General features: G+C 51.2%; 1 protein-coding gene across 1 annotated transcript in view; it reads right to left on the bottom strand.

The window, feature by feature from the left end:
• Positions 1 to 26,711, bottom strand: part of LOC141927792 (hydrocephalus-inducing protein homolog) — an 88,272-nt gene that overhangs the window by 13,415 nt on the left and 48,146 nt on the right. The window contains 14 exon segments of the mRNA XM_074835054.1: positions 316 to 452; positions 1,483 to 1,616; positions 2,290 to 2,417; positions 2,932 to 3,109; positions 4,793 to 4,930; positions 5,790 to 5,999; positions 6,703 to 6,819; positions 7,815 to 8,007; positions 15,566 to 15,879; positions 16,733 to 16,876; positions 18,624 to 18,767; positions 20,628 to 20,883; positions 23,047 to 23,285; positions 24,559 to 24,711. Of these exon segments, the coding sequence (XP_074691155.1) occupies positions 316 to 452; positions 1,483 to 1,616; positions 2,290 to 2,417; positions 2,932 to 3,109; positions 4,793 to 4,930; positions 5,790 to 5,999; positions 6,703 to 6,819; positions 7,815 to 8,007; positions 15,566 to 15,879; positions 16,733 to 16,876; positions 18,624 to 18,767; positions 20,628 to 20,883; positions 23,047 to 23,285; positions 24,559 to 24,711 (2,485 nt within the window).

Raw genomic sequence — 26,711 nt, forward strand, 5'->3', positions numbered from 1 at the left:
TTTGCAACACAAGCCCATGGAGTGCCCATCAGGTGATGCTCATGGTAGCCAAGAGCAGAAGATGCTGAGAGGTGACCAAGGTGATCAGCCCATCCAGCCCCTGCAGGGAAGTGTTAGGGCAGGCACGGGCAGGCCGGGTCTCTGAGCACTGCTGGCCAGGAGAACTCAGGCTCTAAAGCACCAGGCAGAGGGTCCCAAGGAGGAAAAAGTTATACATACAAGCACTCAAAAAAACTCCCCATGTCCAGTGGCTTAAGCTAATCTGTCAGAGACAGCTCCTTCAAGCCCACGTGAAGTCTCTCCAGCACTGGTTACCTGTGTCATGCAGGACCCGTCTATCAGCGCGGAAGGACACAGGGAACTGCCCGGTGTTGGTGATCCTCATGACGTGCGTGGGGGTGTTACCGAGAATCACGTACCCAAAGTCCAGGAGGTACTCGGGCAGCTCAGCTCTGAAAGGAGGAGTAAGGACAGTCCTTAAACCACAGCCTGGCTACATTTCCAGGAGCATGGAAGATGCAAACAAAGTGAGTATTTCTGGATTCACTGCTGTAAAAACTCAACTCAAGCCCATGAAACCCAAGGTCTGACCACCTGGTAATAAGACTTTGGTAAGTCACGAGGAGCATAGGACCTAGGTTTTATCAGCTACCAGTGGGACCTTAAAATAAAAGTAGTTTAAAATGAATACTGGTCACAGCTCCTCTGCTACAGAAAGCAGAAAGTAGGTAAGTCCAGTGGACCTCCACTGGTCTCAATGAAACTGCTAAGCCTGGTGTACAGCCCCAGCCTGAAACGGCTTCAGGACCTTGTCATAAGACTCGCCTGCACAGGAAATCTTCACTGCTCTGCAACCAGATCTGTCCCTAAAGCAGCACCAACAAATGCAGTAATCATCACCTACAAGATTCACGGGAGGGTCCTTTTCCAGAGCAATCACACTCGGGAAAGCACATACGTGATCTGTTTTGCAGAGCATCTTCCTGAACTGGAGCCTACCGTGCCCGTGCCTCCTCATGAAGGAGCAGAGGGAAGGTACCGAGGCAAGCCCTGCAGTCCCACCAGCATCCCAGCCACCTGATTTAGGGTTTGTCAAGGGTGTTCCCTACTCTTTTTGCTCAGTGTGGTCTGTTAGCTGGAACAAAGATGCCAGCTTTGAGTTGCCTCTTTCAGAGCTGGTCAGCAGGGATGGTGTTGGTGCTCTCTGAAGGGCTTGATGCTCTGCACTGGACCCCCTCAGCCCTAAGAGCAGGACCCAGCGCCTGTGGGGAGCTGAGTACCTCCAAAGCTCAGGGTGGCTCTGTGGAAGTGAGGACACGCAGCTGCTCACAGGGAGCATGTCAAAGCTACCAGGATCAGGCCCTTTCTGAAGTCCCCACTATCCCCAGCTCTGCAGACACAAGGACCTCTCAGGAGCAGGGGTGCACTGCTGGGTGTTACCCTTGGGGCACCTGGAGATAGGGTACAGGAGGCCCTACTAACTTGAGAAGCCTCCGACGAGCGTGCTGGTCAAAGGCAGTGGCCTCTGGGGGACCAGAGGTGAGAGCTTTCTGCTGCTCCAGGGCATGTTCCTCCATCAGCATCTGCTCCATCTGCATCTGCAGCCGAGGGTCCAGCTGAGGGAAGGAAAGGCAGAGGCTGGTTAGCAACGGTCCTTCCCAAGGCTCCCCCCTGCTTGTGTTGAGAGGGGTGATGGGGTCCTTCTGTCTCGCTGCTCAGTGTCTGTGACACCTCCTGCTCTCTTAGCCAGGGCCTCATCTCAAGGGCAATGAACTCCAGTATCTTCGCCTGCCCAGTCACTGTTACAAAAGCTGATCTGGCCAGACAAACAGACAGACAAGCCAGGAACCTTCCAGAGCTCCAAGTCTTTGCCTGCCCCCAGCCAGTGCCAAAGCAGCTCGGACAAAAGCTCTCTTGTAAAGGGAGCCACAATAACGCTGCTGTCTCTTAGAGGTCAGCCCTGGCAGCACAGTCCCAGGGCACAGTCAGGCTGCTGCTATTAAGCTCTGTAAACCTGGCAGGGCTTGGGTTGTGAGCAGCAAATACCCCAGTGATGACCTACATCTCCATCCCAAAGTACCATAAATTCAATCACTTGAGCAGGGTCTTCAGGATCTCTCCCTGGGGCAGCCCCGGGGGCAATGCTGAGCTGATGCAGGATCATGGGCAGGTTGGGCAGGGAGGTCCCAAGTGCCAGCAGGGCACCGGGAAGCCTGCTGCGGGCAGCAGGGGACCAAATGACACCGGGGGAGGGTGGCACGCGTCAAACGGGGCAGCAGCCATTCTCACCACGGCGTCCAAGGGATCTGGGGGTGGCTCCGTGGCCACAGCCTCCCCCAGAACAACTGCTTCCTCTCTCTGGCTGTCTTCCATCTTTTCTATCACCTCCTTGAGGACCTTCTCATATTTTTCATTTCCTGAAGGAAGAAAACATCCACAAATAGAAGCGTGGCACAGCGCTATTCCCATTTAAGCTGGGAAGCCCCACTTCCCCGATTCTGGCCTCTCCCAGAAACACCCTCCTCAAGCAATGTATGGAAAGTAGATGCTGCGTTTCCTCTATCAACCCTGATGTTCATTCCCACCCATCTTCCTCCCCACATAGGAGCATCTCATCCCCTGCAATGTGACCCAAATCCAATCCTGCCAAAATCCCTGCCAGCCTGTGCTCAGCTTTCCTGAGCATTTCTGTCCAGCCACCACCTTCCCAGGACTCCGACACATGCTGGCAAGCTCTGCAGGATGGTTCATGGGGCAAAGCCCACGCAGGCTCATCTGCCAGAGCCTCAGGAAGCAACCAGGGGGTTGAGTGTTGGTCTGACAGCCCTGAAACCTCCAGGCTCGATGGAGGCAGGTGTGAGCTGCCCTACGGGCATCTGACATGGGGGAGAAACAGGGGACCCTCCTGGGGAGCAGACAGGCCGTGCTCACCTTTGATGTTCCTGGGCAGGTCCAAGTAGATCCTGGGAAAGCTCCCCTCTCCTTTCAGGGAGATTTCTTCTGGTTCTAGGTGACCCACTTGGATCTGGAAAGTCCTGCAGAAGGCTCCAGGCACTCCTGGCAGGTAATAGACTTTCAGGACTTGCTCCTGGCCAGGTCCAATGTAACCCTGCAGGGTGTGGGAGAAGAGGGAGGGAATGAACCAAAGAGGGTTTGGTGGAGGGATGGCTCAGACGACAGATATGCTGAGAAGAGAAGGCAGGTTCTCATATATAAGAAAGTATCAGACAACATCGCCTTCTAGCTTTCTTGTACCCAGAAGCTGAAGTCTCCTACACCAGGTCCTTCAGAGGGCTCATAGGGATGCATTCCCCCAGGACAGACCCACAGACCACCCCTTGCTCAGCATGAGCACAGCTCTGCCCCTAGCGGTGTTTACCCTCTGCTAGCAAGAGCCAGACTGAAGAAATAAAAGCTCTTTTACCAGCCACTATGCAAAATAAGTGAAGTGCCCACACTCTCAGCATGGCCAGCAGCTCCTGCCACAGCACATCAGCGGTTCCCAGGCTGGTGTTGAAGGGCCTGACCCCTTATAATGATCCCAGCCAAACACCTCCTGCCTGTGCAGTTACACCGGGGGTGCGTGAGCCTACCCAGGCTCATGGTGACCTGCAAACATGCATCTCTGGAAAGGCAGGAGCAGAGACTAGGACGAGATCTAGGAAAGGTGTTGCCAGGAAGGGCACCTCCTCTCCGGGCTTCCAGAAAGGCTGCCCAAGCCCCAGGCTAGGCTCCCGCCAGCCAGGCTGAGAGCAAATGCAAGCAGACAGCAACAGAGCCCTGGGTGAGGGACACAGCCACAGCTTTCCTCGGCTTGCCCTCTGCACACTGGGCTGCACCCTCGGCTCCTCACTCCCCTTCATGCTGTAGGGAGAAGCTGCTGAGTGGGACAGATCCTGCCACTTGGTCCCCTGAGCCCCTGGTGCAGCGCAGAACACAGCTGCAGCGAAAGCCAGCCCTGCCAAGCTGCCAGCGCCAATGGGGCTGTCACAGCAACTGACTGCGCGGGTCCGAGCAGAGCTGGGTCTTTGGAAGCTCTCAGCAAGAGGGCATCAGTGTGTCACCCCTTGTAGGAGACAGGCATGAGGAAATGTGAACACCTTTGGCTTCCTCTTCCCACTACAAAAAGGGACTAGACAGGAATGCTGCTCCAGCCCAAAGACAGCCACACAGGACTGAGAAGTTGGGATGGTGGGATGCTGCACACTCCTCTCCTCACTGTTCCAGCCCTGTTCCTGCCTGGCCCCCTCACTGCCCCACAAAGCTGCTGCGGAGCAGCAAACTGGGGGAGTGGGGGACCAGTACAGGGGCTGCTACAATTTCTGGCAAAGCAGCTTCATGCCCAAGTGAGAGCATTTAAGTCCCGCTCAGTGCTGGCAGGGGGCTGGCAGGGTGTGCTACAGGCAGGGACAAGGAGTAAGCCCTGTCCAATCACACACCCTGGGAAAGGTGACTCTCAGGAGAGCCGGCACAGTCCAGCCCCAGTGCCCGCACAGCCGGAGCACTCAGCAGTTGGGGTCCCCAGAGCCCCCGAAGCGCTGGTGCCTCCGGCCGGTGGCTGCTGTGTGACAGCAGGGTCACCCGCCGGCAAAGGCCGTGAAGGCGTCGATTAGGACCGCGCTTGCTTGACCCTCCCTGCCCCCCAGCAGCAGCTGCTTACAGCCCTGTCTCTCCTGTCTGCTTTTGTGGGTTGTTTTCTTTTTTTTTAATTTTGTTTTTTTCCCCTACAACCCCCTCCTGGGCAGCCTGACCCAGAGCCAGGGTCAATCACTCGCGCCACCTCCGTACTCACCGTGCTGGGCAGGACCAGGGGCACGCCGGGCAGAGGGCTGTCTGCGGTGCCCGCGCTGGGCCTTAGCACCACGTAGGTGAATCCCATCTTCCCGCTGTTCTGCAGGGTGACCTCTGCTTCGGTGACTTTGTTAAACAGCTGAAGAGAGGACAGAGGAGTGGGAAGCTGAAGGCACAGGCCTGATACTGGGAACCTCCTTCTGCTTTCATTGGGATGCGAGCAAATGAACTCAACACAGGAGAAAAGCAGAGGCAGAGGAGGTACGGGCACTTGAGTCTCCCAGGTTAACCTGGGGAAGCCACCGCCACAGGGCACCCCTTAGCCCTACACAGGAACAGATACTGATGGCGGCATGCAGAGGGGCAATGCCAACCACAGAGATCAGTCATAAGGAAACCAAGGAGGAGACAAGCTCTCTGCACCTCATGGTGTCATCTCACACCCAGCTGGAACAAAGGAGGTGGCATCAAGACATTGCAGAAGAAAAAGCACCTGCAGTGACAGCAAAATGGGAGATAGGGCAACGGCTGGAAATATCTGTGGGGTTTTTAACCAAAAAGAAGTAAAGTGGGGATTATTCTAGGACATTCTTTCCAGCTACAGTGACTGGGAAGCCCAAGTTAACTTCCTCCCTGGTTTATTTTGCTGATTAATCAAGAACATCAAAAGAGAGCACCTCCTTGGACCTCAGGCTTTAGGAGCGGATCAGCAGATGGATGTCTTGGGGCACGTCCCTCTGGAGATCACCACTGGGACCCTGCCTGCCCCAGGAGGTGGTGTTAGTTACCTTGAGGAGGAGGAATTCCCAGCTGGAGAGGGGTGGAGATGGCCATTAAAAACAGCTTGAATGCAGGACATACCACTCCAAGGTTGTACTTTCAAGCCATAGAGCCAACAAAGTAGTTGGGAAGGGGAGAGAGCCCTAGCCCTAGGTGGGTGGCAACCCGCTGGTGATGGTTTCACGACAAGGACCTCTGCCAAGAGAAGCGTGCGGTACCTGCAGCCCGCAGTCGATCTCCGTGACGTCTAGGAGGTAGTTGATGAGCGAAGCCTCCCCACTCAGCGCGATCTCGTAGGTCGGGCCTCCCTCCACCCTGCACAGCGCCATGACACGGGCGACGATATTTGTGTGGCCAAAGAAGGTGAACATGACCCGCTGGCTCTCGCCTGGCTGCAGCACACCGTAGAGTGGCAGGACATCGAAAACCTGGAGGTAGACGAGGAGAGATCAAGGCGTCGAGCATGGAAATTGATGCAGAAGAGCAGCCACGGCTTGGAGTGAAGTACAGATGTGGCTGGAGGGGGCTCTTCCTCAAACACAGGCAAAATCACCCTAATCTCATCCTGTATCCATTCCACTTACCAGTGGAGGGGCCACGGGAAAAATCTTCTCCCATACTCACTCATTAACGCATTAATTAATACACTACATATTAAAGTAATTTGGGCTGTCTCCTGGCAGCAAGAAATTCTCTTCACTGCAGAACTTGCCTTTAAAAGCACCTTTTACTGCCTTAAGAAAAACACAGTATTCGGAGGTGAAAGCCCTTAGAGCTGGGGGGGAGGACTCCAGCCCAGCTCATCTGACTCCTGATGCTTTTCGCTCTCTCCGATTTGCATGTTGCGCTCTCTCAAGATGCTACAGCAAAAGCTACTGCAGAAATTTCCTGTTGACCCCTTGATTAGCAAAAAGATGAATAATGCCCTCCATAGCTGCTGCACAGGTCAACCCTACGACATGTCCTGCGTGGCCTCTCCAGTGACCAGTTGCTTCAGCAGCGCTGTGCGATGGGCTTGGAGGGACGTGAGGCCACTCTGCGAGCAGCATCGAGGGCCACCAGTGGGAGGGGGGGGAGCTACATAACTGCTTGCCACACTGGAAACGTGGCGCAAGATGGATTCCCACTTACCTCCTCCATTCCCAAGGTGACGGGCTCTGCCTCCACAAACTGCATCAGTTTGTTGATCCCCACCAGCCTCTGAGTCTCCACAGCACCTTCCAGCTCCGCAGCAGTGGATGGCAGGAGCTGGAAAACAAGCACCGTGGGCTGCAGTGAGCAGCTGGCTGGTCTGGGTGAGACCACTCTGCTGCAGGAAGATGAGCTGCAATCCAGACATATCCTTTGAAGCACTTTTGGATCCTACTTAGCCATATCTACTTGAATTTCTTTGGTTTATTTCTGCATACATGGCAACAAAGCAGGAAATAAAGATGATTCCACCCTTCTATCCGAAAACATTCAGCCACACTATTCTTTACATCTACAGGGTATCATTTCTCCTGATTCAGAAAAAATGTGCCGTTATAATGTTAAAATGACCGATATTTGGATGTGAGCAGATGCAACCCCTCTCCTTGAACTTAACGCCAACGCCAGTGCTTTCAGAACTTCCCATGCTTTCCCGCATCCTTTTTTTTTTGCCCCAGGAGCAGCCTCTGTCCCACACAATGCAGAACAAAGCGCCAGTTCCCACTAGCACGGACGTCAAGCTCCAAAGCACTGAGGTTCACCAGGAAGGTCAGCAGACCAAAGGCCATTTTCCATGCCAGGAGGAAGAGACAATGACTTTGCAAAGTCTCATTTTATCAAAGACAGCTCTGTGGCCATCTCTGCAATACTGCAGGTCTCGGGTGAAGGCAGAGACATAAAAACAGGCGGCTCCAGCTGGGGTTGAGAAGGTGGTACATGGAGATCACAGTACTTGGCACAGCTTGATACAGGAAGGAAACTGGAGGCCTTCACATCACGATGCAGATAAAAGCCGCATTTTACAGTGTAAAAACAAGCCAAAAAAACCCAAACTCAGCATAGGTCCGTAGGATCTGAGTGGGCTTCTCCAAGCAAAACTATCTGATTTCTCCCTCCCCAGAAGCCCCGTGTCCAGCCACTGGCCCTGCTGCCCAGCCCACCCTCAGGGCACATGACAGCAGGGCAGCACAAAGGGGGATTGGCACAAGCATGGCTTTTTGGTGGCAAGCTGGGGGAGGCAATGCAAGCGGTAGGTGTACAAGAAAATCTACCTTTGCTTCCAGGGAGTCATCTGCATCTGCTGGCTCTCGGGCAGGATCCCCTGCGGCTCCCAGGGCTTTGGCTGGTTCCTCCACACCTCCACCCCTGCAGCTGCTCCCTGCAGACACCGAGCGCTTGGACCAGGCTCCCTCCTCCTTTGGTGGTTGGGGTTTGATGAAAAATTTAGGTACTGGAGGGCTGAACCTGGAAAATAACATAACTTTGATGGTGAACCTGCAGTGGGAGGGAGGGGAGCCTGCATGAACAGCTCCTCAGCAGGATGCGGCCCCCGGCTGGGCACTGGTGCTGTGAACTCAGTAACGGGTCTGACCCAGCAGCTCCGAAACCAGGATGGAGCAGGTCAGCATATGGGGCTGCCTAGGGATGATGCTGGTATAGTGGCGGCGCAGGCAGCTGGCAACTGGCTGCAAGGAGAAATGGAAGAGGACACAGGTGAAAGCCTTGTAGGGAGGTAAAAAGCACAGCAGGAAAGGAAGAGACACACAAACTGTGCAAAAAGGTGAACCTGAGACACAAAGGGGCAGATCCGGACAGCAACAAGCCAGTGCAGACCCACCAGTGCCCTCCCGAAAGCACCCACAGCTGCAGACTGTGCCTCCCCCACCCAGAGGGCCAAAGCCAGAACTTCTGCAGCTCCACCAGGTGCTAATGCGGAATATTTCCCCTGACACCCACCCGCAGCTGCAGGTCAGCACAAGCAAGCAGCAATGCCCGAGGCTTTCTCCAAGCGCCGTAAGGCAGGAGCAGGGATGGAGCCCGGAGCCTGCTGTGCCCTAACCCCGACAGAGCCCAGCACCGTGCGGGGGCACCCACGGAGCCCAGCATGAGACACCCCCACACACGCGGGGCAGCGTGGAAAGACACGCTGAGCAACTCCAGGCAGAGACTCACAACTGAACAGCCCATTGATCCCTGAGGAGCACCGAAGCAGCAGCGACTGGTGCTCTGGGGAAGGAAGCTTTGGTCATTTTTAATCAATACACAGCAAATGCCGATGACAAGGTTCAGCTCCTGCTGTGCCACCGGTATTCCCTGGTTGTGAAACAACGGCTCCAACCGCACCTCGCGCTAAAAGGGCAGCAGCTCTGCTGAAACAAGGCTATAACCGATGTGGCACTTACCAACGGCATGGTCACCTCCCCAGCAGCTTCTAAACACAAACCATTTGAGGACCAATTTGGCAAATGATTCAGCAAAGCAGTTCAACAGCTCATCTTACTGACAGGACTGAGGTGATAGTTTGACCAACACGTGTCAGTAAAAAGTGTTCGGTTTAACATTTTCGAACATTCCCAGTGACTCAGGCTACATTCCCTGTTTCAAATTGCAGCAGGTGCTCACAGTAACTCTGTTCACCCTTCTGATGCCCCATGGAGGGACACACTGGAACCATGCCTGCCTGTCACCACGCCTATCTGCAAGTGTTCCCGAGGGCAAACGAGGCCCATCTTTTACAGCAATGTGGGTGCTTCATTCCCAGCTGGGAACTCAGTGCCTTTAACGACGTGCTCCCAAATGAGTATTTGTCTCTAGCTTTGCAGCTCATCATTTAAGGCTGGTTTCCATTTCTGGATTAGAGGCTCTGTGCCTCACAACCCCCAAGAGATCTAGGAATGATGATCCTTATGGGTCCCTTCCAACTTGAGATATTCTATGAATCAATGCTCCTGCAGAGCTACAATGGCAGTAGTAACAGCAGGTCTTCCCACTGTGGCTGTTTTCAGGGATGAAGAGATGGACCAGGTGGATAAGAGAAGATTTTTTTATAACAGGCTCATTTAACAGAGTCTATCACAGCATGGAGTGGCTCCTCACCTAGAGCACATGGAGCTGGTGGCTGTGGCCAAAGAAAACATTGGCAAAGAAACCATTGTGGGACCAAAACACTGGCTCTGGCTTTTAGAGGAACAGCAAGCATTGCTTCTGCTCCATGCCGGGACAGTCTCTTGTCTCCTCGGTGATACAAGAGGAAAACAGAGCACTGGCACATGCCAGGCAGATCCCACTCTTTCTGAAAAACAAATACAGGATGGTGTTTTGGGAAATGATCTCCCTGACTGGTATTCTCCTCGTCTGCCTTAAACCAGTCAGTCAGCAGCAAGAGATCTGAAACCCACCCAAAACCCATCCTGTCCATCCACCATCCCAATATCAGCCTCTCAGGGAGAAAGAGTGGCTGTACAGAAGGATGAGCACCAGTTTCACCGTCTTGTGAGTGTCCAGCCTCATGCAGGACAAAATCCCCATTCTCTGGAAGGGTTTTTGCTGCCAATCTCTGTCTCAGCAGCAGCCAGCTCAGGGGTGATGATGGGACCAGCAGGGAAGCTGGGCTCTCCATCACCTCTGCACTAGGCAGCACCTTGGACTAGAAGGAATCAGCACAAAAATCCCCTGTGCAGATTTACACCCAAAAAGATGTGAAGATTTGGCACCTAGATTCAAATTTGGCTTGAGCCTCTTCTCCTAAGAGTTTAAAGATTTCTCACCTACCCTCTGAAGACAGGGATGCACCAGGAAAGAGCACAGCGATACTAGAGACGGCACTCTTGGGCAGAGCGACGCCAGTGCGTTCAGAGGGATTTTCCCTTAAGGAAAGCTGTTTGATGCACAGCTTGCTGGAAGCAGGAAAAGAGTGAAGGGTGAGAAACAGCTGGAGAAATTACAAGAAACGAGGTCTGGAAAATTTTGTCACCGTACTCCTCATTGCCACATGCAGTGACAGCAGGTCAGCAAATAAAGAGGACTATAAATAGCCCATCCTGCCCCCCAGATTTCATCTGGTGGCTTCACTACTCAATGCTCTGCCAGAGAGATGATGGGGAAGCAACAGCAGCAGTCCCTGAATCGATGCTCTCGCTCTACCTCATCCAGGCTATGACAGCAAGCCGTTCCCATGAACAACAGAAAAATTAAAAAAAAAATCAACATTTTGTTTCATAAACATTGAAGCTCTGCAGAGACCGGCCTTGAGCAGCAGCCTCCTGCCCAGAGGGAATTAAAGGAGGAGTCATCCAGGCCGCACGGGCGTAACATCATTTATAGGGAGAAGGATGCTGTTTGCAGTGCAAACATACCTCGGGTTCCCGCTGCGTGCCCTGGGTAATGAAGATGTCCAGAAAGCAAAGACAGAAGTCAGCTGCTCCCCAGGTTTGCTAGCTGAACATCGCTGACAGAGCAAGACGTCGTCACCTTCCAGACAGCGTTTGCTGACCGGCTACAAAACCAGAAGGCAACCCCCATCCCACCACAGCCTGCTCGGGGCATGGGTGACACAGGGACACCTCCCACACTTTGTCCTGAGACAGTCAGCTGCCCGACAGCACCTTGGGTAGGACGTGCAGCACTTTTCACCCAACCAATGCTTTCTCCTTCGCCTTCCCTACCCTCAATCTGCTCCTCCAACAGCCTGGGGCTGCTCCCCAGTCCCCGAGGCGAAGGACAGCTCTCAGGGTCTGTCACCCTGTGCAAAGGAGGAGGCTGAGCCTCAGAAAACCCAAGAGGAATAGTTAAAGCAATTCTCACGCAGCTGTTCTGGGCTCCAACCTCCACTGCAATGGCCCAGGTGAAAGTCCTCCAGGTGTGCGACAGCGTAATGGGCGGTCAGAAGCCCTGGGGCAGCAGAAGCTGTCTCAAACCTGCAGTCAGGCTCCCAGGAGCACAACCAGAAGGTGCCATGCCCAGGCCTGGGGTAGGCTGGCTGACTCGCCAGCACGTGAGCTGGGAAAAGAGCAGCACCGTGCTGGAAAAGGCACGGAGATGGAGGGTGCATGGTGGCAGCAGAGAAGAAAGAAGCTTACAGACATGTTGCAAACAGAAAATCATCACCCCCGCAACCTTTGTCCCGATAAAGCATCACTGTGCCACACCTAGTATGCAGGTTTATGTCTCTAAGATAGACTTGGTAACAGCATATGCTCGCTTACGCCTGGCTCCAAACCCCTCCCTGGCAATCATTTTATTTACTTTTCATTCTCTCTGGGTGCAACAGGCAGCAAATTTCCAGGTCTCCCTTGCTCCAGCTCCCCAGTGTCTCTGTCCACAAGCACGGAGACTCTCCATCAGCTGTTCACAGCAGCCGCACTGCCACCCCAGAGGTGAAGCCTGCCTGGCACCAGTCCTTGCTCCCAGACACTCCATCTCTGAGAAATAAGAGGCCACTTCTCCCTTACACCAAGCAAAACGCTTCTCTGCTGCTGCCAAACCACACGGAGCTGAAGGCCGCATTCAGCAGCACATTTCCATCACGACTCAGCCCTTTTCTACCTTACCCACGGGATTTAAGCAGGGAAAGCAGCACCCATGGGGCTACCAAAGCCCAAAACGTACTGCCCCGAGGAGCTGATGGCACTGGGGGATGAGGAGGGGGTATGGTCTACTGTCACCCATCTGAGACTCCCCAGCACCAGGGGCACGGTGGATGGGTGCATTTCGGATGTACATGCTCGCTGCTGCTGTTGCTACCTCTCCCCTCCGGTGGCTGACAGAGGACTGCTGTCAGATTTTTGCCTTGCACTGTTTTTCACTGCCTGCATTTTCCATTTCTTCCTTGTTACAAAAACAACAAAGCAGAAACCCCATCAAATATAACAGAGAGTTGGGGTTTTCTGGTCAGTAACAAGGCTGGGATCTGGCTCGCAGGGTCCCTGCACTGCAACCTGCCAGGGGACATGGAAGGAGAGAGGGCGGAGGAATGAGAAGTTACTAATGCTGTAGGAAGATCCACTTGGGAGGAGAATGGCTCCTGGTTGGTTCAAAACACATTGGCCGAGAAAATCCTGGATGGAAAGGAGTCATTTTCTACATGTTTAGCTCAACAAAGCCTTTCCCCAAAGAATGTACTGGCAATGCATTATGCTGGATTTGTAGCTACGAAGTTCCCACGGTCCAGACACGCCAGATCAATACACAGAGGGGGTTTGACATGTGCCACAGAGGTGCAGAGCTCCCTGCTGATCCATCCTGGCACACGGACTGATTGGTGTGTGTCAGCTCTGTCCCAGGGAGGAAACGTGTCTCGCGTGAAGGGGACAAAGAGGTGATGCAGGAACAGCCATGCTCAAAGTAAATGACAAGGCACAGATCCTTAACAGAGGATGAAAACTCTAGAGAACAGCGAAGTTTGGGGATGAGCCTTTGGCAGCCTTTGTCACAGGTCTCAAAAAAAATCCTTGTATATCCTTTGGGATTTAATGTCTTCCTTTTGATGGGAAACCCAAACAAAGCTGAGGAGCTGGATACTGCCCTTAGAAAGGGGGACAAATCAGTCTTTCAGGAAGAAACCTTTAAGGTAAGAAATATGACAAAATGTCCGAATTTGAGTCCAGACCTACTGTCTCCTGCTGGGTGACTCTGGTGACCCATTCCAACGCTGCAGAAAACATCTTGGTGCAAAGGCTTAACTCAGCTTTGAGCTATCAAAGGCCCAAAGGGTGAGGAGAACGTATTCTCAGTCTGTCTCTAACCATGTAGAGGTCTAGAAGAAGAGTAACCATGAGAGATTTATGGCTCAGCAGTGCCAGAGAAGGGACATGGGTTGGCGTGAGTTGGGCACGTCCAACCACACAGCAATGGTTGGACTGTGTTGCTTATATGATTGCTCTGCTCAAAGTAGCAGCAGTGATTAAAGGGTAAGTAGGAAAAATAGGTTGAACAATTAGAAGAAAAAAAGATCTAAGCACACAGTCTTGTCCAGGCAGAGGAACAACATTTTTCTCTCCTGGCCAAAATAAACGTGTGTGTCTGATTGATGGTGGCAGTCTCTGATGATCGGCTCCAGCAAGGTCAGATGGACGGATGGTTAAACTCTATTGATCTCACCTTCATGAGACCTGATGTTTGATTCCCTCCATGTCAGACCGGGTGATTTTGATCTGATAATTTAGAATACTAACAGTGCTTAATGTGGACCAGAAATAATATCTGACATGCTGACCTTCTGCCAGGCTCTTAATGAGCAACTTGAGGTCTTAATAGCTTGGCGACCATCTTCATTTCCAGCTCTGCCACAGAGAATCACATGGTGTCTGCTGAGGGACCCACAGAAAGTACATTTCTGCTTAATTAACACACAGAGCAGAAAAGGGAGCTGCCACAACGTCCCCAGTGCTAACGAGCCAGTGAAGGGGCTATGCCAAACCCTTCGGAGCAGAGGCTGCTACCCTGCCAGATGCTCAGGACCCTCAACTGCTACCGACTCAGCAGAGTTGGGTGACTCGGCATCCCCTGGAAGAACAAGCACCTGCAGGCTCAGGTCCTAAGCCAGTTCAGGTGGAGACGGGGTAATTAAAAGCTGAAAACTGATTCAGCATTCACATTTCCAAAAACCTAAATTGGTTCTAAAAAAAGGAAAGAGTAAAGATAAACAGGCAACTGTCCAGCAAGTGGCCCCAGAAGAAATTAATTCCACACAGGCTTTGCTGTAACGTGCTTGCTTCTCTGTTATTATAAAACATATGCATTGTTCTATCATCAAAATTAGATTTTCCCTCTAGCTTGCAATTAAACCGTAATCTAGTTTACCAGGAGATGATGGGGCCTCCAAGCAGAGCTTACAGCTCTGCTCCTCCTTCCCTGCCCACCTCCCTCCACCTGCTTTTGCGGGCTTTCCTCTGCATTTTAGGGTCTGTTCTTGAAGGTGCCGTGCATCAAGAAGGGCCACACTAAAGACTGGTTGTTACTCGGTAAGATCCGGCTGTGAACAGGCTACCCCAGTGCCCAGGTCTTCTCCCCCAAGCTCTCCTCATAGCCATAGCTAATCTCCAGTTCCCAGTAGGTTGTGTCCTCTGAGCCAGATCCCAGTTCTCTAAACAAACCTGTTTATTGATGATCTCTATTATTTGTAATGGCAGCACTTCAACGCACAATGGTTAACTTTGCTCAGTTTCCTAGGGCATTATGGAAAAACCATTTGCTACTGTAATTAAAACTGCCCAGACTAGACTTTTGTGCTATGCAGAGAGGCCACAGCAGGAGGAACTGCTGGAAATGTGTTTATAAATGTGCTCCAGCACGACTGCAAGATTGCTCTTGGGCTTGGAAACCACAGCCCAGCGCTGGATGGCCCCGCTTCCCATGGACGTTCAGACAAGTGCTCCCACCAACACCTACAGCTGTACCCAAAGCTGCAGCAGAACCTGCCGTTTCCCTGTAAAACACTAAATAGCTGTTTGGAGAATGTGATGAGCAGTTTAACAGATGAAAATTCACTTCACCAGTGTGGTGTTTGCCTCAGGCCACAAAGGTCTGAGAAAGCAGCTTTCCAATACCAGCCTTCCTTCCCAGGGGAACCAGTATGGGGGCTACAGCAAAGCAGCAGCAAGAGACTGGGGCAGCAGCATATCGTTCTGGTGGCAGTGCCTGTGTAGGTTCTTAGTGTAAAATGACAACACATAGGGTTGGCAGGAAAGAAAAATCATGTATCTGCTTGTCCCAGTGCCTAAGTATAGGTTTGTAGCTCCAGAAATAAAGCAGGACTCTAGGCTATGGACAATGCAAAAAGTGTTGGTAGCATCTCACAGCCCCAGCTTGGCTGGAGAACGTTGTCTCCTTCCCAGTGTCAAACTGGTGGAGATCACTTATTCCCTGAGCACCTAAGGCCGACCACGGCTGGTAGGTGTTACTCCCACAGGGAAAGTTGCAAGCAATTTGTCAGATCACAGGCAAATAACCTTGGTCTTTGCAAAGCACAAACAGGACACGAGGAAGGAGAAGAGCTGCAAGGAGAGAGCGAAGGGGCACATACCTGATCTGGCTCACGCGGCTGTCCATCAGGAACGCCCAGTGGTACTGGACAAGAAGTGGGCTGCGGTTGGTCATCTCGATGTAACGCACACCTTCAGTGTCGTTCAAGATGCAGCCAAAGTCCAGGGCCGTGGGCTGGATATGGAGATTCGGAAAGTAGACTTCTCCCCGAACCGTGACCTGCTCCTCATGAGGGTGCTCAAGAAATCGTATCTTCAGAACCTTCTCTACTACCCGGCTACACAAATCCTCTTCATAAGCAGGGTTAAATCTGATGGAGAGATGAAGTTCCTCCCCTATCTCCAGCTTCACGGGCTGCAAGGAAATGAAGAGTATTAATCACCAGTGTGATGAAGTCCCAAGGTCTGGCAGCACGAAACGTGTAAATGTTCAACGTGTGACCCCAGCGTAGGCTTCTCAGTTCATCCTGCGTTTCCTTCACAGTGTGCGCCTGACTGCAAGCCCCACCACGCTCTTGTCTGAGACTATCTCAGGCTCATCTCACTGTGCTCTGCATCAATACACGAGGAAAATAAATATTCTTCTGCTGAATTTGGGACCCACAGAAGCTATGTGCTAAATACACAACTAAATCAGCACTCTGGCACACCAGGGCCTTTTGCCCCAGCTCTAGAGGAACTCCTTTACCCTCACGGCACAAGCAGCATGGCACTGCAGCCTCACCCTTGCAGGAGCTAGTCACTGGCGCAGCACAGAAGTGGTGGCCGTGCCTACAACAAGCGTTTAGCAGAGCCCATGTCCAACACCTTCACCAACAACAGGGCAGGGGCCAGGCAGCAGCTGGAGGAGCTTCCTCAGCCTTCCTGAAAGCAGGGCTGCCCTTGAAGAAAGCAAGCTCCTCCTGAGGTTATCTGAGAACGGCTGCTGGAGAGCTCGATGGCCTCCAAGAGACACCTTTACTACACGGCTTGCCCAGACCTAGCTGCCTGCTCCCCTCTCCTCACGTCTTAGAGACAGGATGTATTTCCCCAGTTCAGATGATATTTCATTTCCTTCAGCAGCTCGTTTCAAATCTGATTTAGTTCAGGCCAGTCTACCACTGAGTCTAAAGAATAAACTTCTCTACTAGAGGACCTCCCAACAGAAACGTACCACCACACTCCCCCCTCTTCAAACCCCACCAGCAGGAAGGCCCACGGCTGCTCACCTGAACGTCTGCAGAGAGGGGCTGCTGGTCTGCACCGCAGATTAAGAAGGGCTGCTCTAAGGCCAGGACAATGCTGAGTGGCAGGGAGGACGCGTTTCTTAAAGAAAGAGGCTGGTACTGCAGAGTTAGGACATCACTGGGTTGCTACAGAAACAGGACACAAGGGAAAAAAACAACGTGAAGTGGCCATGGAACTCCTTCCCTTTCTGATGCATTTCAAGTTTTTCAACCCCAAAGGGCATACACCTCTATTTACTATTTTTATTAGTTTCTACCCTTCTAGATGGTTTTTCTCTAAGTATATCTGATGCCTTTCATATTTAGAAACCACAGCATCCCCTGGGGACAGGGAAACACTCTTGCATACAGAGGAGGGAATAGGACCCCGCGAGGAGGCAGCTGCATGAACAAGATCAATAGCAGAAAGTGAACCCAGACCACTTGTCTCCAGTTTTGTATCCTCCCTCGAGAAGAATGGAACAAGATGATTTTCACTCACATACAGTAATTTCTTACAACCTTATCAGCTCTAGTAGCCTCATAAAAGCAGTGATGCTGGTCAGAGGAGAAAAGCGAGCAGGATTTGGCCCACAGTGGAGAGAGCCTGCAGCAGCCTAAGGTTAGCTTTGAACATCTACAGGCACATACAGCCAGCTAGAAACCTCAACAGTCGGGCTGCAACGGGTGTCCTGATGCCCCTGCTCCAGTGACAAGCTGTCTGTAGCCTCAAAGCTCAGCTCTGCCTAAGCTATTTCTTCCTGTTTATGCATTGCTCTGGGCTTCCTGCATGGTTTATATCAACTAGACAGTGTTTGGGAAACTGGTTCTGGATGTATCGATATCAAACAGCTGCAGCGTCGTAACACTCGATAAACCAGAGCGCATGGCATCAAGCAGACCACAGGCAGACATCAGGGAGAGCTGAAAAGCTTCTAATTAAACCCGAACTGCCTGCTCACAGGATTCTGTGCTTCTCTGGAAGCCTGGGAACCAGAGGAGAGACCTGAAAACACAGAAACTAAATAATGAAATATCTTCTCTTTTTCAGACACCTCGTGGGAGAGGGAAAGGTGATGCAGGAGTCAGGATCCAGAGGCTAAAGGGCATCTGCTTTGTGCTGGTGTTATCATCACTGCAGCTGAAGGATGTCTGCGGGTCCTTTGAAGAAGGTGAAGCCTGGGGAATTGCAAAGAGCTAGCATCCATACCAACAGCAGAGAAGGCAGAGAGAGACAAGAGATGACAGGTTTTTCTCATCAGCCTGAGGAGCTGACAGGAATCTCAGTTCTTCTCAGCTTCCCTACAGGATCAGTGTTCAGACATCACTGCACCTTGGAGGATCCCCAAAAACCTCCCTTCACACCGAGTACAGGAACTGGTGTCTCTCTAGAAGTAGCCATGATCCCCCTCGGCAGAGCAGCTGTTATCTCAGTTTTACTTGGGTGAAGTTAAACACCAGTCCCATCTCTAAAAACATCTTCACTTACTTTATGAAGCACCTCAGGACGGGTGAGGAGGGGGTTTAGCATCGCTCAGCTGCAGCCCTCTGCTCGCCCACCTGCAGCCCCAGCACACGAGGTGGCTGTGCAAGGCCCACGCTGTTCTCGTGGGTCCCACACATCTCGCCCTGTGCCCTTGGCTCAGCAGCTCAATTCTGTCTCCACATCATGAAGGCAGAATACAGCTGGTGGGACTGCTCCCAATCCCAGAGGAGCGAAATATTGATCTCAGTGTTAATGGCAAAATCTTGGTCCAGCTCAGCTCAATAGTCAAAGTCCCACGGACTTGGAGAAGCCATTTAACTTCCTCCTTTGAACACAAGCACACACCCCCACCAGGCTTTCAGTCATCAGCCATGCTCTTCAATGCCAGGATGAAATCCAGAGACTTACCTTCTCCACCCGGAAAGTGATTTCTCTGGAGGACATCTGCAGGACGGGAGCAATGAACTCGCACGTGACATCCACTTGCTTTATCTGTGCCTTCCCTGCCTTGCTCCCCACGACGGCGTGGCACAGCAGCCGCTCCTTCACCACCTGCACGGAGGAGTCACCCGTCACTCAGCGGGGGCCAGCAGGGCGTCCCGAAAACGCACTGCATTTGCTACCCACCCAGCCAGAGACCGTATTACCGCCATCAAGTTACAGCCACTGGGCTTCTCAGCAGTCCCCTTTTCTTTTTATGCTGCATCCCATTTATTCTGCTCTCAAACGTCCGTAATGCTACACCCCACTATCCACAAAAAGCCCTTGTGAGTCATGTGCTGCCTACAGTTGTAATAGTCCCTGCCCCAAATGATTACTGTTCTGATTTGTACCACTGCCAAGCATAATACTTATAGAAAGCTGTAGGAACTGATTTAAAAAAAAAATAATAATACAACTATATTAAGGAAAACAGGTGATAGAAGGGCCAATGCTAGCAAACCCTCCCTTGGAAGCTTAGTGGACAGGATCCATGGGAAAAACCCAAATAGCCAGATGGCCTTCAGGTAAAGAGGGGGCCACTCATTCCTAGCAGGTACTGTGCCCTCCTAGAGCTGGTTTTAAAAGAAACCTCCCCAGGAAAGAGATGTCTTGCAGTTCACATGAAAACCCTCTGCTTAAGCTGGATGTTCTTACACTTAAGACTTTTTCCTGATTTCTCATGGTTTCAGTTCCCCAAATTCCTCCCTTCACTTCTCACTCTTCCCTCTGATACAACACCACAACCCAACTCCTCCTCGGAGTCTACAGACTCAAAATCATCCATGTTGCGTGTGCAATGCAGGGAGTTGGGCTTCTGACCAACCTCAAGAGTATTAAGTTCTCAAGACCCGAGGAAGGTGGAAAGCCCACTCCCAGGGTCTTGGCTTTGACTGCAGGAGGCAGGTAGCCACAGCTCAGCTCACAGATCCCCTTTCGGCTTTCCAGGCAAGACAGCCTCACCTGCACCCTGGTCACTTTATTTCCTTTCTGGTACCTTTTCCCCGTTTCAGCAAAACGAACTGCACAGGGACAGTCCCATCGCAGTCAGCTAGGTGAGTAATCGAGTATTCCTCAAGCTACCACCAAGGCAATCCTTTCAAACACCTTTCAAAACACAAGTATCAGCAGGAGCTTGATGCAGATTTATTCCACATTCACCTAAATATCTGTGGTCAGCGGTCTTGGAGAAAGGGAATGTACACCAGGGTTAGCTGGCAGCTTCTCTGCAGAGTTGGATTTCCCTGGAAAGAAGGGTCCAGGGAGGAGAACACCCAGTGATCCTGCTGAAATCTCCCCCTCTGAGCTGCCATCCAAGGGTGCTGCGAGACCTGCCTGCCCTTGGGACCCCGGGACTGGCTGAGAGACTGGGGCAAGCTGTTATGGAAATATTGACAAAGGCCAAGCTGTCAATTATAATGATCCCTGCGAACAGTTTCCCACATGGATGAACATCACCCCGATCGCTACAGCTGACACACTGTTCATTTTTCTGCTCCAGGATTCAGTCCTAGACAAGCCCTCTGCCCATGTTTGTCTACAGAGGAAAAATGATGCTACTCCCAGACACTCCCTCCCTTCACAGGTGTTTTGTTTTACTCACTGCTTCCCCCAGATACATTACTTTGCACTTTTTTATTTACTTTCTGCCTGTGCTCCTAGTCTAAGTGTAACTTATTTTCTCTGCCCTTCCTTTCTGCCTCAGCACATGACACCTTGTAACCTGCCATTTGCCCCTGAATTAGCAATGTTTCCTTCAGCCCGTGTTTTGGTATCAGCAGGTTGGGTTTACGGTAGCCATGGAAACATGAAAAAGCCTTAGGAGCTGATGGTGGCCAGCGAGGAAAGCAGCTGGTGCTGCCATGGTAACTTGTGGCTCTTGAAAGCACTTGCTCCTGATGGGGAAGGCTCAGCCCTCGGGGGGGACCTCACCTGGGGAGTGCTGGAGAAGCCTTCCAGCACCATCTCCATAGTCTTGCCCGGCATCAGCTCCACCCTCTGCGGTTGAACCTTAAACACAGGGCAGGCAGGTCTGGGGCTCTGGGAGGAACCTTGGCCCTTGGTGGTGCTGACAGCAGGGACACGATCGCGCTGGTGAAACTGGCCAAAACCTTCTGTTGACCAGTAGAGCCAACGGGTGCGCTGTCCTTTGTTTGTTATCTTGAAGTGGTAACAGCAGGGATCCAGGCTGGAAGAGAAAAAGAGATGGAAAATGTCATGGGAGCTGCTATCTCCCAGTGCTCACCCAGCTTCAGCACCCTGATGGCGTTATCTGACTGCACACTCAGCAATAAAAGCACCTCCAAAAAGGCTGACCTAGCTCAAAGCTTCAGCAAAAGCCAGACCTTGGTTGCCCCTAAGTTTATCAGCATCCAGCAGCTGCTCAGTTTGCGTACAGCAAGGAAGAGCTGCATGAAGATCATCATCTCAGCTGCTGCAGACAGAGCATCACCAGCCTAGAGACCCTCCAGTAACCTGGGCACCCCTTGCCTCGCTGGCGGGGCCCCTGCCCTGGCACCCACGTTATCCCCTCACCCCCCATCCCTTAGGGAGCATCCAACCCTCATCACCCCCCAACATGTCATCCTTTGCCTGAACAGTGCAGCTGGTTTTGTGGTTTAGGAAGATAAATGCACTGTGAGAACATAGGATCAACAGAAGTTTCCCCAATACAAACATGGCAGCAAGACCAGGTCTGGCTGCCGAGGGGACAGAGCAACAACGAGAGATGAATAACGAGAGCTAGATATAAACCAAGATGAATATTCAATGGAAATTGATTTCTTCATGTAAAGAAACACTAACTGCAGGCTAGTCTGGAGTAATTATTTTACCCTCTATAAATCTGAGCATGACCAGGACATGAATTGTTCCTGGAACAGTTACTGGTTTTTTTTGAAAAGGACAGAATACACGGCTTACAAAATGCATGTCTGCCACAAGCAGCTAAATACAGACCTGAGAGTGTAGAACAAACCAGTCTTTGAAACAGACTGTCAAAACATGATGCGTACAAGCTTAGTGTGAAATGGTTTATGTGGTGGACAGCACAGATGAAAGCCTGGAGAAGCTCTGGGTGGATGCAGAATTTGTGGCTCTGGGAAAGCCCAACTCATCTGAGATGTTACCTGGGTCCCATCTCAGCTCACCTGGCGGCAGCTCTGCAGCCGACAGCAATGGCAACAACTCCAGAGTCTGCAGACCAAGACGGGAAGGGGGGCAGAGGATGATGACACGAATCACACTGACATTGTCCGCTCCGTTGGGTAGCCAATTTGTGGCTGCACAGAGCACAGGACACGCTGGACAAGCGCCAACCTCCCTGCAATGTCCCTGCTTATGTAGGTGGCTTGTGCATGTGTATTTGAACCCCCAAAGTCTATCCTAAAGAGTAGGATCAACCTGCTCTTTCTACCCCAAAATTTAGGTATTGGACCACCGTGGACCCTCTTTGCAGCCAGGGAAAGGAACAGGCACCTCGAGAAGACTATTCTTCCTGTCCCAAGAGCTCTCCCACACAAGGCAGGCAGCACTCTGAAAAGGCTTATTTGTCTCCCATTTACGGGAACACGCCTGGTTTCAGACACAGGCGTTAGGACCAGTGAATCCCCTCCTTTGAGCTAAGCTCTTTAATTACACTTTCCATTTATCCCACCCAAACTCAGTGGACTTCTCCTCCTCTCCCTTTCAGAGCTGGTCCTGCAGCCACCCTCGCCTGCCCGCGCCTCAGGCTGCCGCTGTGGCAGTGACACCGAGGAAAGGTGGGAGAAACGAGGAAAGAGCGACTGTGTCTAATAAAGAGCAGCCTGGCAGGGGAGATGGGGAAGGCGAGCAAACTGAGGGATGGTACGGGGCAAAGAAATTCTGCTGCTCCTCCAGGACTGCAGGCAGAGGGCAAACAAAACAGCACCATTAATTTAGTCAAGGACCTGCTAACAAGCTACCACCAAGGTTTTCTGCTGTTGCGAGATGATACTCCATAGTGAAGGGAAAAACAAGCAACATTATCGCAAAGGGAAATATGTTTATACTTGTAATGTAGCATTTTCCACCCAGAGGCTTCCAGGACCTGCTGTTTTCCTCCAAATCTTTATTTGAAAAAGTGAGGAAATATATGTATTATAACTAAAGACAAGTCAGTGACAATTTAACAGCTGGTTTCTATTTTGGTGGCTTTTGAGGGTATCTAACAACTTTCAAATGGCCATAGAAGGTTTCTAAAGGAAGCCCTGTGGCTTCAGGAAAACAGAGCCAGGACCTTGAGCACTGAAGAACAACTAGCCTGAAGGACTACAGCAAAACTCCTTCTTGCTGAGCTCACGGCAGAAGCAGACGCTGAGAGATCCCCTACCTGAAGTGGGGTCCCAAGTTGAGCTCCGGTGCAAAGGGTTTGTCGGTGACAATCGTGGTGCCAATGCCAACAGCCCGGACGGGGATAACGTAGGTGTGGCTGTTCTCTATGAACAGGTTCACCTCGTCCTTGAATTTCTCCGTGTCATCCAAGTTCGCTATGACAGACACAGACACCTCTGTCTCGGGGGGAATCACTCCTTCACTGGGTTCAATCCTCCAGCGCGAGCATTTGTCAGCCTGTAAGACAAGCCAAACACTAACTTAGCATGGAAACCACGGACCCTGGTCTCTTGTGGGGTGCAGGAAAAGGAAGGACTAAAGTTATGGGGCAATGCAGAGGCCGATATACCCTGTGAGCCCCCTGGGTATACCGCAAGCTGCCCGGGGAGGGAGGGACCGGGACAGCAGTGCCTGAGCAGCTCTGCAGGTCAGTGCCTGGTATGAGCACACAAACCCCATCATTCACACACCAATACCACCCACCCCAGGTGGCTTGCTCTCTGCAGAGATGGAAAGCAGGTTTTCATTGTGGAATCAAAGCAAGCTGCCCTGGGAATCCCCCACTTTGAGGTTACATTTATCCCCCAAACAGCTGGAAAAGCAGCACGAGGGAAATTCAGCCCCCTCCTTGGCCCAGGAGGCTGAGCCTGTACTCTCACACACTGCCTGATGCTCCATCCACAACACCAAGTCCACAGTGCCAGGTCTGGGCTAACCAGCCCCAGAAGTCTGACCCACCTAGCATGGAGAAGAACAAACCTCCTCTGAACCCGTTTTCAAGCCCCTCACAGATCCCCCCTCCAGTGGGGAGCACACCCCACCCAGCCTCAGCACACGAGCCTGTCCTGGCTGCATCAGCCCTGCTCCCCCTGCCAGGCAGCAACCCAACCTCCCTTGGCTATGCAGCTTCTCACACTACGCAGCCTCCATGAATTAAAGAGCCTTTTTCTGCAGCCAGTCTCCAGAGGTGCTCTGCAATGCAACAGAGTCCACCGTAGGTACACGACCCTTACATGTACATTCTTGTGCAACAACCCAGCTGGTTTGACCCCCAGTAGGTGTGAAACTCACCTCACTGCGAGCAGTTTGAGGACAGACCTCACACCCTAGTCTCTATCATTAACAGCAGTTCGACAGAAAGCAAATGCAGATCTAACAGGGAAACCGTGCGGAAACCCATGCCCTTTCAGGAGCAAAGGGCCACAGTGTTCTCTTGGTCTCAGAGCTCCAAACACATGACGCTTAGAGATAAATACCTTCCACAAAATAAAGGGAGAACTTGCAAAAATGATCCAGACTCATTTCTGCTCAAACATCTATGCAAATTCTCTGTTTTACTGAGGGGTCCCCCAGCTAAAACTGCCCCCAGAGCCAGGCTCCTCTTGCTGCATTGGGATGGAATACGTTGCTTTCTCAATCATACAGTGGTATGCAAATGTTGCATATAAAAATCAAGTCACAGGTTGCTTGACAGTCATTTTTGTTAGAAAATAGCCCCACAGATACTTACCATCTTTGCCCTGAAGGATGCAGGGATGACACTCTGATTGGAGAGGCGGAGAGTTCGGGAAGCATCTTGTATAACTTGGATACTGCCAAAATTTATCTTACTTGGATGCACATAGACAACTGGTCCTTCTCCAGTGCTCACTAAATGGATTTTCTGCTCCAGAAAGAGGGTAGGAAAGATCAAAAAAAAACAACAGAGAAAGTTTAAAATGATTAGACAGCTCTAAGGGTACTCCTAGACTGGGGGATAATTATGGCTGTTTGAAGTTTTTTCAGTGTTGTAAAACCGAAACAGAAGGCCTGGAGCAAGTGTGGGATCTGGACTGATCCCATCTGAAAGCCACAAGCTCCCGTTATCAGGGGATAAAGAAATCCTGTTTCCCGTGTTTGGTTTTTCACACCTCCTCCACACTGTTAACTCTCCTTCCTCTACCTTGTGCCTGCTCCCACTCCTTTTACTGCTCAGTCTTGCCCCAGACCACCCTCCCTGACTTCTGCTGCTGCACAGCACACTTGGACAGTGACTTTAGTCCCAAAGCTACACCTGTGAAAGCCAGCACAAGTCAGAGGCAAAGCAGGCCCTTTAGAGTAGAGATCACGCAAGTTAGTCGCCTCTGATTTGCACATACGTGTATTCCTGGTATTATGTGGATAATGGGCATTAATTATTAATTACATCATTCAAGCAGTATTGTTTTCTTTTGACAGTCTGAGACCCAAAAGTTCTGTTCTTGCAGAACTGGCACAGACTATTGGAGGAGGAATGTGGATCCCTTGGCTAAACCACCTCCTCACATCATTAAAAACATTCAGGAGGCATTCAGGAGATTTAGCAGCATCATTTCCACTTGTTATATTAAAAGTCTAAATCCCTGTAACTACTTTCAAAATGTCAGCCTTTCTTTGTTACAGAAAGCTTAAGGTTCCCAGGAACCCTCTGACATCCTCTTTCATGCCCAGAGAGAGGAGAAGACGTTTTGAAACAGCTGCTTCAAAAGTTGATATCATTTTAAATTAAAGTTTAATTAACTATATTTGTTCTCGATTTCAGCTAGATGAAGCCAGGACACTACAGACAACATTCTCTTGCCTACATTTTGTTGTCATTGCTGCTGTTGTGTATGCCTGAATGTGAACATCATCTTTCAGGAGGCTTTAGTCCAGGAATGCTTTGCCTCATCCATTTCCAAACTTAGTAGAAAAAAGAGTCTCTGTGCTCCAGGTGCAAGCGGTGCGGAGACTCATGAGTCTTTGGCTGGGGCTCTTGGCAAAGAGGTATGATGGATGTTTCTCAGAGTGATGGGCCTGACTTTCAGCATGGCCTCTCACACAGCACTTGCTTTATCAGGATTCAGGGACGTCCCTGCGTGCTCCTGAACAAAAGGCCTAACGAAGCACCAGTGATGTTCATCTAATAGCACAGCAGAGTACGAGACCCAGGGATTGTTCTGGGCTTCAGACTGGCCTTCTTATCCCGTCTGACCTACCATAATTAAATGCTGTGTCAGACACTTAGATTACCACCTAGGATGATACATCCTTCCTCTTCTCTAGGTGAAGGGAAGTGGCTGCAAGTATACTTGAAATTACAAGACCTCCTGACCTTGTTAATGTATAGAAACCAGTAAAGTAGGACGTTTAGTTTTAACGTTAACCATCACTTGTGTTTCACTAACTTTTATTTTTCTCGTATTTTACTGCAATGTATATAATTTCATTTATACTCTTTTCCTACCTACCCTCTGACATCTTACCCACTTGTAAAACATCTTGAAACCTGTAACTCCTTGTCTAGTGGAGATAAAACAGGCCTTGCACAGTCTGGCAAACTCCCTGAGTACATCCCTGATAACAGGGACCTAAAAATGCAAGACAAGCGCCTGAGAAGACGCCAGCGTCAAGAAAAGTGACTGGAAGCTGGTTTAAACCAACCCCCTCAAAACAAACAGGAGCCGAAGGAGGGATGAGGTCACTCCATGACCATGTACGGACATGGGAAACCTAAAGTTCAGCTAGCAGACAGTGTGAGGAAGATGATGTGGACCACCAAGGGGGGGAGAAGACCCTCACTCTATTTTTACTACGCACGCTCAGACTATGTAAATGAATTCTAAGAACCCATTAGCACAAGACTGTCTTTTCTAGGAAGCTGAT

Source organism: Strix aluco, chromosome 10 (assembly GCF_031877795.1).
Source record: "Strix aluco isolate bStrAlu1 chromosome 10, bStrAlu1.hap1, whole genome shotgun sequence".
Classification (NCBI taxonomy): domain Eukaryota; kingdom Metazoa; phylum Chordata; class Aves; order Strigiformes; family Strigidae; genus Strix; species Strix aluco.